Genomic DNA, 16,334 nt, shown 5'->3' with positions numbered 1-16,334 from the left:
ACATTGTGCTCCATGCTACTTTTTCAATAAAGCTTCTTTTTATCCTTCTGATTTCTCTTTTAGAAAGTGTTGCTTACATTATACATGTCCTTACGTATTGGGGATCTTACGGTATTAAATGTGTTGATTTGGAAAGCTTTTGTACAAAGTTATATTGAAAAAACCGTGTCGTCCTTAATTTTTGCATACCAGCGTATATATACATACGAACCACAAATGTGTATGTCCCGAATAAACTTGAAAACTACCAGATCAATTTCGTTGCGTTATTTGAACCTATAAATACACATATACATAATACTCATTTTTGTTTCTTCGATAACATTATTTGTATCGCTACATCTAATTTCAAACAGAAATCTCGGTAATTTTCAAGGGTTAAAATTAAAAATTGTTAAAATTAATGACATAAATACAACCAAAACTGGTCCTACTTTTATTATCCTCATTTCAATGCAATATTTACCCTATTTGAATCAACTGCAATATAATTTTAATAAAACTTGCTATGCAAATGCACTTAGTACTTAAATGAACCAACAGATGAGCGAAATTAAAGAAAGAAACAAAAGCATTTTAACAACTAGTTTGTTTTTTGTAATTTTATGTTTGAAGACTAATAAATAAAAATTCTATTCTACATAGATGTAATATAACTGAAAAAATGGAGGCCATAAAACTTTGGGGGTCTCTCGGGATGGACCCAGTTTGTCCCATGCGTTTATCAGGGCCTGCCCAAAAGAACTGAAACGAAATCACTTTTCACTCCACGTGTCCTCCGTACATACCACTATTTGTGGTTTAACCAGTTGAATGGGACCCTGAAGGCAGCTCTGTTTTTTTGATCCAGACCAGAAATCGAGCAATACCTGGTCCAGCATCCCCAGAGGTATCCTTTCACTTGCAGGACTTTGTCACCACGAACATATTTACAGTCCCTCAGTCACCATTAATGAAGACGGCGGAGCTTCGAACGGCTAGGATCGAATCCAGGACTCTCAATCACAAGTCCGATGCCACGGCCTTAAACAAAATCACTGCAACGTTATGCAGAAATATCGTTATGTCTCCACCTCGGAAGGCATTAGTGGTCAATTGATCAGAGTGTTGTCTTCCAGGGACGTGCCGATGGGAGGTGACTGTGACCTCCGAAAAATTTCCTTATTCGGCAAATTTTTTCTGACGATTTGGCAAAATTATCACCATTCGCAAAATTTGGAGTTCCATTCGGCAAATTGACAATTTCCGACCTACCAGAAATTTAAGTTTATGGCCCCCCTGCTGGCTTCATGCACTTAAGGTGGTAGGATTGTCTTCCACTCTCGGTCTAGGTGTACTTTCTCTTTTTCGTGCTGTAAAGTTTTCATATATATGTAATTTGCATCAATAAACAGTCATTGCTATATGTAACGGAGGAGAGACGCATCGCTCGTATAGTCCGCATCGAAATCTGAGCGGTAGCTCCAAATGTAATGCAATGTCTTCAACACGCAACTGGTTTATTGCGTAGTAATTCATCTGGCATGCTTACCTGGCACTGGGGATGCCTTGATCAACAACAAAATCAACAAATTCATCTGGTTGCGTCAAGTTTGTGTTGAGTTTCAATTCTGTTTCGGTTACTCTGTTAATTCTAACGAGTGCATTTCAATTTTCAATCAAATAAATTTGATTAGAAATGTTCGAGTTCTGTTAGTGAATGTGAATTTCAGAAGGAATTCTTAGCAAGAATATAAAATGGATTATTTATTGCACCGGAACATTTTGAGGTGTTGAAACTTTGAATTTACGGTAAGTGATTTTAGAATTAAGAAATTTCTTTGACCCGAAAGATTGCATCTCTGCTGGGACAGCACTGAAATTGTATGTTTTTGTAATGAATCAAGAGACACGCTGGGACCAATTTAGACAGGTGGAGGCTTCCGCACAAACAGCAACTGGGGCCCCCCCCCCTACTGAAAAAATTTCAATCAAAAGCAAAAGTTTTGAATAAGCAAAAGTTATTCATTTTTTGAATGTCACCGAAACCTTTTGTTTCAGTTGTTTGAGGGCCTGGCGTCTTCCTTATTATTATTTATTGGTTAACAATAAAATTTTTAAATAAAAAATAGTACCGAATTCAAAAACTGCAGCTAAAAATTGCTGTAAAAAGAAAAAAGAATTTCATTCTTTGAACAACATCTGTACTACTTTTTAAACATAATTTTTGAAGTCGGCGCAAAAATGATAGAGAAAATGATGTGTAACCATTGTTCATTTAAATTTTTCACGAAAACCATTTATATCGATACATAAATATGTTGTTAAAAATGTTGTATGCAAATTCTATTAAAGAACCTGGGTCCATTAAAATTTACATTTGTAATTGAGTTATGTTTAAGTATGATTTTATCTATTGTTTTTGCGCCGATTTCAAAAATTATGTTCAAAAAGTAGTATGGATGCTGCTCAAAGAATGAAATTCTTTTTACTTTTTAGAGCAATTTCCAACTGCAGTTTTTGGAGTATGTTCTATTTTTTTTTTATTTAAAAATTCCTATTTCATTCTTTTTAGTGTAAGTGTATTTCAAAAATAGTATGTCACCATCACTAAACTTCACCTTATTTTTCATACAAGTCCTGAATATAAAAAAATTTAAAAGAGCACTAAAAACTAAACCAAATCACAAATAATAGAGATTGAGAGGTCTACACTGCCGTGGGTAAGTAAAGTGCAGTAACTTCAATTCTTTTCTTTTTTTTTTTTTTTTTTTTTTTTTGCATTTTGTCATCTATTGTACGTTAGCTTTGTTGTGCAAGCTTGCTTATTTGATTTCAGCTGAAAAAAAATTCTACTTCCAGCATTTTTCTATTGTTAGTAATGAATCCAACACACATTTTTACAAATATATCGAAAACTCATTCTGTAGATACAGCCGTTTATCTACCCACTGCAGTACACACGAGAGACAGACAGGTCTGAAGCTCTCTCTCTCTCTATATATATATATAAATAATCGCTAGATTAGGAAGCAAAGTGTTACGATTTTGATCAAATAAAAACAATTTTATAAATGAGTTAAAGCTAGGGTTTCCAATCCCGCAATCCCGATCCTGAATCCCGCGGGATCCCGCATGATATTTAGCGGGATTAATCCAGCGGGATTGCGAGAAAAATCCAGCGGGATTTTCGATCCCGCAAAGATTTTTCATGCAAACGTTTCACAATTTCTGCCGCCCATAAAACGAATATTTTTACAAGTATCATCTGAAGTTTTAATCACCTTTCTGTCTATCTGCATGAAGAGCCAGAAAAACTTCATGAACGGTAGATTTGCCATTTAAGAAAACAATTAAAAAAGAGTATATTTTTCTGGGAAGGAATTGGTTTTCGCATTCGAGGTTTCAGTGTTCATAAGTTCAGCATTTGCGAAAATCCGTAAATATTATGAGCCCTTTCGAAAACCATCACTAAATACTGAAAATCAAAAAATAATTGGACTTAAAAAAAAATTGAGAAAGTTTATTACAGAGTGAAAAATACACTGGAGTAGACTGCATGCAATGCTGAAACGCTTCTATAAACTTAAGGAATGCGCTCAAAACCTTTAACTTACTAAAAGTGCACAATATTTTTTTCCGAAGAAGAAAGCAATGAACAACTGACATTTTTATTTCATTCTCTGCTTATTTCTAAATTATGCAGGGAAACCTGTAGGAAGAGCCTGTCAATGTGTTTGTCACCGTGAAGCTAATAATATAAATGTGGGTGGTACCTTGAAAAAATTATGTTGGATACATTAGCTGAGCAATCTTCACTACTCGGCACGACTCTAAAAGAGGTGACAGAAACTTGGACGAAACACTAGATGACTCGCATAACAGTGCAGTACGTTAAGATGCTCAAGTTTATGATTGTCTCTTTAAAGTGAGAGGCAGGGCCCGACTAACTAAAAGTGAGGTCCAAGGCCCACAATGCTTTGGAGGCCCCCCCCCTCTCTGTTCTATAATTTTAAGTCAAAGCAAAATAATGTTAAAATAATGTTTAACATTTAGTTAAAAGCGGAATTTTTATTATTTTCACAAAAATACAAGACTTTTTTTTTAACCCTAACGTCAATGACCGGGTATCCGGGTAATTTTTGCGACTTTTATCGTAATTTTTACGCTTTGTAACTAGGTCTTGGTAAAACTGCTTTTAATCCTTGTTATTTGCATGAATCTGAACTAAAGAAAGTTTTAACCGTGTTTTCAAAAAAAAATTTGGGGGAGTTTTTTTATCCTTTAAAATTTTTATACCTAGATTCAATAACCAGGTACCCGGGTACTCATTGCACTGCACGCCAAAAAATGCCCCTTCAAAATGCTTCTGAGACCAAAGATTCCAAAGAAAGAGATGAGATGATTCTCATGTAAAAGAGCCTTTGAATCAAACTTTGACCACTGTCTTCCCCCATCACTCCCCCTCCCCCTTGACATCGCGCCCCCAAATTGTATTACGTTTTCGGCAGTTGCATAGTAATTATTTATATTTGATAGGGAAAACAGCATTGTATTCACCATTAATACTCTTCTGAAGGGTTAGAGAAGTGTATAGTTCAAAAGCATGAACATTTGTAGCAAGTTGGGACACTCAAGCGCGTCCCCCCCCCCCCAAAACAAAAATCTAAAAACTCCTCAGAAACGAATTTTTTTCGATAAATGTTCGTTTTTCAATTTTTTTACTTATTTTCCTGGTGTAAAACCGAAGAATTGAACTCACTTCCCATGCCCGAAAAATTTTTCGCGCTGTAAAAAAAAAAAAATAAATAAAAAATAAAAATTAATAAACACTTGAAAACATTGCATATTACATACGAGTCACAGTACAGATCTTAGACGCAAAGAAAGTTTCCGTATAACTTACATTCATTCAAGTTACATTTACAGATATAATTAAGATTTTAAATGAAATTAAGTATACTCATAATTATATTTCATAGGGCACTACACCCGTTGGTTTTCACCTTTCGATCAAATGCTTCGAAATTATCAAAATATTTGATCAATCGTGTCAACACTAGATTTTGTTTTGTTATAAAACGGAATAGTTGTGACTTTTAGTTGCTCCAGAGTTGCTTTTGTTACGATGTAAGGTGGAAAAAAAAATTACGGCTTTTTTCTCTTTTTGTTGATGTACGAACATATTGTTACATCGTCAGCGATATCGAATTAGCAACTTCGTATCGCTCAATATATAGACAATAATGTTTCAGTTGGAATATATTATCTGTCTTTTTTTTTTTTTCTTTTGAGTTTACCTACGAATGTCAGACGGCATGACAGCAAAGGTTGAGCAAATGATAGTGAGGATAAAAATTACAGATAATATTTTTTGGTGCAACAGGCCTATGTGTATATGGTATGAGCTTCGTGGGCCTCATGTGGTCCGCGGGTCGTAAGTTGAACATTACTGGTATAAATAAATAAAATACTACGAATTCACTATGAAATACCAAAGTGTAAAATCTAATACATCCAGTATTACGAAAAAACTGGAGAAACACATTTTTTTCTAACAGACAACTTAGCGTGAAACGTAAACATAAAACGCTGGAAAACAAGAAGCCATTTCGTTTTCTGGTAAAAACTGGATACACAAACTTCCCCAGATGAGGGCGGAAGAAAATGTTTCAATTAAATAGAAGAGGTGTCAGAAAAAAAATTATTTTTCTGCTCTAAATCTTCTAAATCTAATAAATTGAAAATGGGTACCCGGGTACCTGGTTATTGAAAGTAAGGGAATAGTTTGGTCATTGACGCTAGGGTTAATGCTATATATATAGGGTTAATGCTGTATACGATTTAAAACAATTGGGGGCTCTAAGGAAATTTGTCCCCAGGCCCAGGTCCAGTTGATCTGTGCGTTAACCAGAACCTAATTAGAGGTAAAATTAGCGAAATTATTCAAAACTTTTGAGACTGCAACACAGATAGCGTTCACCCCTTGCTGTCAAAAGTACTGATGTAATAACCAACGTTAATGAAGCAACAAGGCAAGATGTATTGGTTAGAGTAATATACAATTTAAATAGACATCTTTTTTTGTCCAAAATTTGAAGTTCATGAGCAAAAACCCTTAACTTTAACCTCCATAAGAAAAGAAAAATCTATATTAGAAGGTGGTGAAGTTTAAGGGACTCTTTTGATAAATGTCCACAATTATTTAATCTCAGTAAAACCAACTGCAGTGGAGCTACATCACGCGTTTTCATGAAGCCCATTATTTTTTGAGCAAAAATATTTTCTTATCCCATACGAGCGATGCTTTGTTAAGACGCATTGGACTTTTTTAAAGTGCACTTTTTCGTACCAAACCATAGTCACTAATTGAGATGCGACTCTGTAGTACTTTACAGTTCTTGGTGAGCGGAATTCGAGATAAAGACTAATTCATGTAACAAAAGCAGTCCTTCCTAAAAGGCACAACTTTTTCTTTTTGGCATAAAAATTTAACGTTTTGAAGAGTTAAGTCAGTCCCGCGGGATTGGCTCCTTACAATCCCGAAATCCAATAGGACTGAGATTGGTGCAGGATTGGAAACCCTAGTTAAAGCAGCAGCTTAAGAAGAATTAAGAAGAACTGGATTTTCAAAAAGATTATAACAATGCATCCAGAAATCAAGGTAAATTCCACGCATGCATTCTGTTGGACTGAAAAAAAAAAGAGAGGAAACTATTGTACTTAAAGTTCATATGATCAAGAATATCTGGAGTTCTGGTATTTTAAATAATTCTTACGTATTTTAAAGGGAGCAATACTGAGATATGTATGTTTGAATTGAAAGACAAACACTTTTATAATCCGAGAAAAAATATAAATATCAGGAAATAAATAATCGCGGTTTCTATGAAATGCAAATAATTTTTCAAAGTATGCTGTAACTTAAATTTGAAAATACAGGTTTGTGTGCAAATTCATATTTTAACTAAACAAATGGTTGAAAGAAAGTTTTTAATTTGATAACAATTTAACAGTACCTCTATTATTTCCTTTTACAAAAAAGGAAGTATTGTATTAACAAAAAAATTTTCCCTCAAAAATCGACCTTAATTACCATTTTGCTCACCCTCGAATGAATGTTGAGGTTTTTTTTCGACTGGACCACACGCGGACAAATGCCTAAGAACGTATAGACACGTGAAATAACCATTTTGGCAATTCTCGAGAAAAAAAAAAAAACAGCGAATTTTCTCGTAACGTATGTATGAGCGTATGTGCGTATGTATGTCGCATAACTCAAGAACGGAATGTCCTAGAAAGTTGGAGTTTGATACGTAGACTCCTAGTGGGGTCTAGTTGTGCACCTCCCTTTTTGGTTGCATTCGGATGCTCCAAAGGGGGTCTTTTGCCCCTTTTTTTTGGGGGGGGGGAACTCATTTTTAATTTCGGTGTAAACTCAAGTGGTGTTATGATTTGGCGGACACTTGGCGATATATCGCGCCAGTATTTTGGTCGCCAAGTTTTGTCGCTAACTTGGCGACAAATTTGGCTTTTTAAAAAAAAAAAAATCTGATTTCCATTTGGCCACTGTCGGTGATATTTAGAGAGTAAACTATTGAATCACATTAAAATTGCCAGTAATGGGGAAATGACATTAAATTGGAGTAAAAAGAAGTCATGTGATTCACACATCAGCTCGTTTTTTTAAAATAATTGATTTGAAATTTTATTTTAATTTGCGCTTGCTGCGCCATACAAATAACTTGAATTGTAAATTATTTATTCATTTACTTTGTTTTGACGATACTTAGATTTAATTCGCAGTGGACGATGGGTTTCGTAATCTTTACAGACTTTGAAAAATTTTTGAATTAATACAACTCGATGATGCCTTTTTCCTATATTTGCTTGTAAGAGCTGATACACATGATCTGTGATGTGGTTTAAGATAGTGAAAATTACTCAAAGATTGTTTCAACATTTTAAAATTCTTAATGAGGTTCAATATTATTTTTTTTTTAATGGTAACGGTGAACGGCTGTTAGTGTTTTTGTGGGAAAGTGTGTAGGTGTATTTTTACCCTTGTTCTAAAGCTATTATAGAGTCAAGGTAAGGAGAAGAAAATTACATGCATACATTACCTAGCACTAAGAGAATTTCCTTAATGATATGAATTTCGTACGATGTAGGAATTGGGTTATGGATTATATAATTCTACGAGGTGAGTAGTTGAACTTACACAGAACATTTCAATGAAAAGTAGGACACAAAAGTGCCACACATTAGTGACATTTTTTTTTTTAATTCAAGGAAGGCGAGGAATGGGAAGACATATTCGAGATATGTAAAAAAAGAGAAAAGGAAAGTAAGTTGTGTATTCTCCATTTTTTCGATCTTTTTTTTTAGTTGTGTCGGGGTTTTAGTCATATTCTATAGTTTTTCGGTCAGCTACATTCTATAATTTAGTTAGTACTGGGACACGCTGTATATACAGCGCACCCCCATTTGACCTGCATGACCTCTATTATCGCAACCGTTAGTCCTAGATGTCTTCTTCCAATTGCAAAAATGGTCAGAATAAAATCCAGAGTTAAGCGAGTTAAGATATTAAAAGTTTGAAGCACAAATTAGTGAAAAAAATAAATACGAAACCTAACTTTTAATGATACCCAAGTTCCCTACATTGTATTTAGGTAAATCACAAGCATGAAAAAAGAAAAAAAAAAAAATCGAACACAAACAATCAGACATTAGTACTAGCAATGTTCACCAAGATATGAGACGCTGTTGTTTAGTGACTTACACCACTTTACACTCGCAGTTAATTAATCGCAGCATTTGGAGGGAAAATATAGCGACTAACAATTGCTTAAAATTATATGTGTGCATTAATTTTTCAAATTGTGCAAATTTTTGGAGTGTGTTTCTGCGCGTCATAGCATAAAATTTGCAATTATTTTTCTGTAGCAATGAAAATTATAAATATTTTGTTTGATCTCTTCTGCAGCATGTCATTTCTCTGAAAGTTCAATAGGTTCCAGTCTCATTTTCTGCACGGTTATACAAAAGTTGAACTTGAATATCTCCTTGAATGTTGGTCGCTAATGTTTCAAATTTTTGAGTTGTGATTATTTTTCAGTGTAGATAATTTCCCTAAATGCAACGTAGAGGATTTGGATACCATACAAAAAGTTAAGACATCGTATTTTTTCACTAAATTTTTTTTGTCCACTTCAAACTGCTAAGATCTTATTTTAATGTAACATCTTATATCTTTAAACGAGCAATTCTTGTGGGTATATATATAATTTCTTATCTCGGTAACGGCTCTAACGATTTGGATGAAATTTTGGATTTAATTGTAGTTTTGCATTCTAAGTTCATCTACATCAGTGTTTTTTCTGTAAAAACGCGATTTTTTTTTTACAAAAAAAAAAAGTTTTTTAATATAAAGTCAAGTTGAGTTAAGCCTTGAAGTAAACTGTGAGTTGACGCATCAGGCAGACGATTTGCAACCATAACAATGAAAATTTGTCTCTTCTCGCTTTAAAATTTTATACTTGCTTAGGGTTGCCAGGCTTGGCTGATATTGGCCCCTTGGCTAATTTCAAACAGACTTGGCTGAAAACAAATTCAAAAGCATTATGTAAGTTGATGTAAGGCTTTTTTTCTTTTTTAAGTGAAACTATTGCTTGACCATCCTATTTTATTTTTTTTTACTTATTTATTTTCTTTTTACACTTCAAATAGTTTAACATGTTTTTTAAATCACGCATCTAAATTTTATTTCGAAGAAGTGTATGTCTTGAGATTGTTTATGTTTTGTTAAGACAGTTGTTATCATTTGTTGGAATGGTTTGTGGATCATCAGTTTTGATGGATATCATGCTGTATGTAGCATTTTCTGGCGTAAAAAATTAAAGTACTTATTCAAAAAGAAAATCTCGATTGGGATAAAATCGTGAAACGCATCATAGTATGAAAGGAAGTATTCGGTTAAAAACCGATTTCACCATAGCAAAACTAAGGTAAAAATATTTTAATTACTGAAAAGAAAGTTGTATAGTGGAAACAAACGTAACAGATAGTTTAAAGCAAAATGTTGATTTAATTACATTCAGAATCTTCTTTGTTTGGTACTTTAGTGTTATAAGAAGGTCGAGTACATAATATTTCGTTAACGTGAAGCTTTTCAAGTATATTTGGAAAAGTATTGAACCTTAAAAAACACAATTTGACAAAAAAATAATTCTTTTAAAGCCGAACGAGGCTCGTTCGTCCAGGTACTTTATTATATACAGTGGCTTACTTAGCTTGGGTGAAACCCGGGGCGGTAATTTTTGTTGGCACTCCCTCTCCCTCCCGCCCCCCACAAAAAAATGGTTTCATGTTCTATGAAAACATGAAATTCATACAATTTTCAAGAACAACTACTTTTATGTTATGACGAAATTTTTAGTTGGCTAATGTACAAAAGACAAATAAAAACTATGAGCGCAACGCTTTTTATATTACCTGCTCTAGACGCATATGTGCAGGGCCGTCATGAGGTCAAAAAGTATGATTGAAATTGATGACAACTTATTATTTCAAACGTATCATTCTAAGTTCAGATAATGATAACGGGTTTTTGTTTTTTTGGTTTCAAGTGGAAGTCACTACTAGGTTTAAGTATTGTTAATATGAACATCTTCGTGAGTATAATATTCACTGCAAGACGTGTGGAGTGGGGGGGGGGGGGGGGGGGTTCTTCCAGAATATTTAAAAAAATTACAGTTTTTAAAAGGCATTCTAGGCTATCTATGGTCTAGAGAAGGTTATTGGTTAAAAAGATTCGGGGATTCATCCCCAGAAACTTTCGAAATTTAACTCTGAAAAACGCGTTTGCAGGCCATCTTTAGAACCGTTTAGATGAACGATAATTCGAAACAGTAGCTCTAAAATGTAATTAAAAATACGTTTTAAAAGCCGCGACAAAAAAAAAAATGATTTTACGAATAACGACTAATCTGTAAATCTCTATTTACAGTTTTAGAGCCGTTGCTCAATAACTTAGTTACTTAGCGTAACTGTAGAAATTGTAGCTACAAAACTTCAATATTTTCAAACAAATACCGTCGCCAGCTTCATAAATGCAGTAGACTTCTTTAGTGGCATCAAGCTTTCTCGTGAGTAGTTCTAACAATGTATTCTCAAACAAGAATTTCAGTCAAAGAACATATGAGATCATAAACAGGATTAAAAAATAATTAAAGTACCGGATCACATGGAATCATTGTAAAGTAAAGAAAAGAAAAAGAAATACAGGGTGTCCGATAAGTCTTTGACACATTTCAAAAATTCGGAAAAAAAAATTAAACGAGATAGAAAGTAAAATTAAATTACATTTATTACCTCATATAGTAGAGTTTTTTTTTTTAACATACCAGTACACCTCGATGTGGGCTCCTTTCGTCGCACGAAGAATAACCATGCCATAATCAGTTTCTGACCAAGTTCGTTGTAGCATTGATTCTGTAACTTGTGAAATTGCAGCTGTAATGCGATGTTTAAGATCTGAAATGTCGTGCACTTTGGTGGAATACACAGTGTCTTTGACGAATCCCCAAAGAAAGAAAGCGGGGGCCACTGGATGGGACTATCTCGTCCGATCCACCTGTTTGGGAATTCTCGATTTAAAAATTCCCGTACCCAATTTTGCATTGCAATTTTGCGGCCGTTTTTGCATTGAGAAAAAACTTTACTATATGAGGTAATAAATGTAATTTAATTTTAGAGTCTATCTCGTTTTTTTTAACCGAATTTTCGAAATGTGTCAAAAACTTCTCGGACACCCTGAATATGAAACGCTTAACCAATACATTACAGGAAAAGAAAACTATGAGAAAACAAATTAAAAAAATGCTTAACCAGTTTTTTCGGTTTTCCAACACACGCAAAAATACTACGATGGGTTAGTGACATCTTTTCTGACTCATCTTACAGTATAGGCAGGGAGCTTAAATTAAATTTTAAATTAGGTCTTTATTTGAATTTGGTGCACTGGCTATATTTTCCTTTCTTTTTCCGATTTAAACGAAAATAAGGTTCTCCACACACGTGTTGTAAAACATTTGTAAACACGCCTCCCAATTCTAAATGTTCCGAAAGAATCCTTGGAACATTCTGGTGTCATCGGATGACAGTATTTTTCTCTAAAGGATAATACATTTAACAAAATAAGAAGAAAAGAAAGATGATTTTTTAATTAATTGATGATTTTTTTGTGCTGATTGTATGATGAACTTCTTTTTAACTCTTGCTAAAGTAAATTTATGATCAAAATATATTGAGATTTCAGAATTTAAAATTTTCAGTAACTCGTACATGCATTTTGGGTGTCACTCGACACAAGTGCCCCTCCCCCTCCCCCGTAGTTATGCTACTGCGTTTGATGGATTAAACATACTTTAAAACGTATCAGGATTTTAGTATTTATATTTTCCAGAAACTCTAATTTTTTGTCATCCCCAGAAGGTTCTAAGGCGCCGCAAAGGAGCTCCTCCCTCGTATCGCTGCTACAGTGTTTGATAGAAGGAATACAATTTAAAATGTTGGAGGAAAATTTCAGAACTGAAGGAATTTTTTTCCATACACTCCTAAATCTAACGTGGCACCAGTGCTCCTCCAAAGAGTGCCTCTTGTTCACCGCCCCCCCCCCCCAGGTGTTGCAACTGCGTTTAATAGATTAGATATAATTTAAAATATTAGGGGAAATTTTAAGAATTGGAACACATTGTTTTTTCAAAACTTACAGTTCCACTTTGAATGTCACCCCCAGACGTCCCCTCCCCATACCGACGCCACTGTTTATAACATTTTTGCAATTGAAGGCCTGGATCTAAAACTAACGGTTACGTAAATAGAAAACTGGTAGATTAAACGGAGACGCGTTGTGTATTATACTGCGATTTAAAATGAAAATATGTTTCCTCTTCCGATTTCAATGTAACAACACAACCGTGGTTCAGATTCTGCCCCAATGAGTTTCGATTTTATATTCATGGAAATTTGGATCAAAATTTATGTGAGGAAAGTACGTTATTAAACCCACATTTTTTTGGGTCACGGAGTTTCGAACTCACGACTTTTGCTTTATTAGTATGACGTTTTAGCCAAACTTAATCAATGGGGCTCCTATTCGAGAAAATATACATTAAAGCAATGCGTAATAAAAAACGAAATGAATTGGTTTTTTTTCGACAAAACAGCCGAAATGATAACTGTCTATTTAGTTTTCCCAATCTTCAAAATGATGCCTTACGTTTGAGAAAGTATTTAGGAAGTTATGGCTTTCCCACACGAAACAATTTTGAGAAAAAATAAATATGATTATCTGTCGCGTGGAAAGTATGTTGAAAATAATGTTCAAACTGTTACATAAATCGTCAATTTTGCTTACTCAACAGAGAAATGTGGGAAATTTTTCTTTAGCGATAATTTAAAAATCAGTATAAGCTGTTTTAATAGGTTTTATAATTATATTTTAACTATCCAGTACAGGTTTAGTATAAGTTTTTTTCTTCATTAAAACAGGGAAAACGAATTTACTTATTCTATTCACTTGTGTACGTGACTCTGACTAGTGCAATTACAATTGTCAGTAGGGGAGTTGCTTTCATGAAAGCTTTATATATTTATAAAAAGAATAAATACTTTTACAACATAAAGATTAAAATGTTACCAACGCTTCTGCTTTTGAAAATAATAACAGCATCGTGAACAAATGTAAGATTTTTGCTTCAAATCGTGTAAGTAACCATTAAATTGCTTCTAATATTAAAATTACTATATTAGAATATTGTACGCGATTAAGGTTTTCTGTAACAATGTACAAAGCGGGTCATATATGAAATTCGTCCGTCTTTATTGAATCTTAAAACGTCATTAAGTTTGTATGTCATAGGCCCAATTTCTTCCCTTGATTTCAGTTCCAGTTCGTATTGCTTTTAAACGTCTTTTTGTTCTAAAAGCAGATTAGTTGAGTCATCCAGAAACAAAAGGCTACTTTAAAAAATTTCAGCCAAAATTTTAAGCCCCTTAAAGATTTAGCTCGCAATGCAATTTTAGGTCGTCAGCCACGGCAAAAAGTTGTCCTATCGTCTATTTCTTACGTAATAACGCAACACTGTGTGTATTAAGCTTACACAAGCTGATAAACAAAGCAATCTGTTAAAGGGAAGAAAACGCTTTTTTCTCTTATTATGGTTGCATTTTATGCATAAAATAAAAAACCAAACTCGGGTAAAAACTTCGACTTAAAAGGAGTACATTCGAGATATAGAGACAATTTTGTATTGAAAACGCCACATTATTTTGCCACCGAATGAAAATTTCGAGATAAAGGAATATTCAAGTTATAAGACTCCGAGTTATCGAGAGTTGACTGAGTATAATGTATAAAATAAAATTAAAAGAATATTAGAGAGAGAGAGAGAGCGAGAGAGATAGCAAGAAAGTGAAATAAAGGAGAAATTCATCAGTTTAATTTCCCACGTTTTGCTAGGAGTTGAATGGAGCATCAGGAAGGAAATAGGTCCCAGAAGGCTGCTCTTAAAACCACTCATGTGGAACGGAGATACGGTGTAGATGTGAAACTGTTTGGAAGACATTTGAAACAGCCACACAGCGTTTGTGTAAAAGAATTAGATTAAAAACAAGAAGTAGAAAAACTATCTTTTTAAGTAACTGACCTTTCTTTCATTTTCCTTTCACGCTCTTGAAGACATTCAATGCTGCGCCTTGACTGCGTAAGCTCCGACTTAAGCATTTCGACCTCTCGTCTTAAAGACGCAACTTGCCATGAATCATGTGATACTGTAGAAGAATGGCTACTTGATGACAATTGTAGGCTTGGAGTAGGTGATTCAGAAAATTTACATAAACCTCGTGGTTCCACTTGCGGAATTTTTGTCTGGAAGCATCCCCGGGAGCCTGAAGGATAAAAAACATTCATTGACGAGTTAATTCACATTTCTTAAAAATCAATGTTTTTTCATAATTTATAAATGGTCGTTTTCCAATGCAATTTTTCCTTAGGTTAGCTCTTCATTGAAATATTTGTACCCATCAGTCACAACTTGTAATCTTTTAAGTTACATTTAATGTGTCAAGTGCATTTATTGAATGTAAGAAAAACTGTAAGAATGCAGGGGTGCCCACCCTCCCTAAGAGCAAGGGAGCCGCCCCCCCCTAAATACTGCATAGAGCCCACGCCAATAAAAGAGAAAAATGCCCCTCAAAACAGCCCCTATAAATTTCAATGGCGCAGTCTGCGCCTTGACCCCCTTCCCTAAGTGGTCACCCTAGAAGAATGCCTCAGTTGTATAAAAAAAAAATTAATCGTTCAGAAGAAATAAGCACATCCAAAAAAGGACATCTGAAGCAGTTAAAAGCAAAGGGATGTAAGTGACAAAACTGAAAATTTGGAGCTAATCAGTGCAAATCATGGGAGAACTTCTCCTCTGCTTTGTGGCAAGAAATAGTAATAGTAGCCCTAGTAGATGTCGCTCCGCAACATGGTTTATATATTTTTTTAATGAAAACCTACATAGGATCTGAACTTAAAACGTGATTTAATCGAAACTTTAAATAATCCGCTTACATCCCTTTGCTTCTCACTGCTTCATTTGACGCATTTTTAAGATCTTAAAACTCGCTTTGATAGCATGTTATTAGGCTCAAGTTCTGCAAGATGGAACTTTTTCTACAAAGCAAACTAAATATCCTTAACAAAACACAAGGAATCTGACATGTAAACATGTCAAACCAGGAGGACTACAGTTATAAGACTACATTCTTTCTGGGGAACTTTAATCTACAACTGCTCTATTTTCAACTACTCTGCTAATATTTTTTAAGTTTTAGAGGATTTAATGTCACAAAACAGAAGAAGTCCTGAAGTATTGTATAGTTAATCAAAATCGAAAAATAATTATGAAGACCATATGAAATGATTTACCTGATTCAAAGTTATCCTGCTACTTAAGACAACTTAGAACCCCTTGAGAAATGTGATTTATAATAAAAAAAATATAGTTTCCAGACCAAGAACTTAAAACTTCTAAATGTTTAAAATCTCCCATATTTATTTCATAACATCACAATAAATCTGTAATTCAGTATACTGTATACAACATTACATTGTAAGGAGAGAAATTTCAACAACTTCAAATCAACATTCATCATCTAAACAGTAGCATCTTGCAGTGCATTAGTAGCATCTAAACAGTAACTTCAGAACTAATGGATTGTTCAACTAGCTGTGTACAAGGTTGCCAACTTATTTTGAAAAATTAAAAAGAGAAAACTAATATTTAAAACTTGCTAGCAGA

The 16,334-nt window shown here is 34.0% G+C and overlaps 1 protein-coding gene across 1 annotated transcript in view; it reads right to left on the bottom strand.

Moving 5' to 3' along the window:
* LOC129218999 (uncharacterized) overlaps positions 1-16,334 on the bottom strand; it is a 153,948-nt gene that overhangs the window by 43,737 nt on the left and 93,877 nt on the right. The window contains exon 4 of the mRNA XM_054853318.1: positions 14,694-14,934. Within this exon, the coding sequence (XP_054709293.1) occupies positions 14,694-14,934 (241 nt within the window). The remainder of the gene's footprint in view (positions 1-14,693; positions 14,935-16,334) is intronic.

Source organism: Uloborus diversus, chromosome 3, assembly GCF_026930045.1.
Source record: "Uloborus diversus isolate 005 chromosome 3, Udiv.v.3.1, whole genome shotgun sequence".
Lineage (NCBI taxonomy): Eukaryota > Metazoa > Arthropoda > Arachnida > Araneae > Uloboridae > Uloborus > Uloborus diversus.
Note: the sequence above shows the minus strand (reverse complement) of the source record. Positions and strands in the feature narration are given on the sequence as shown.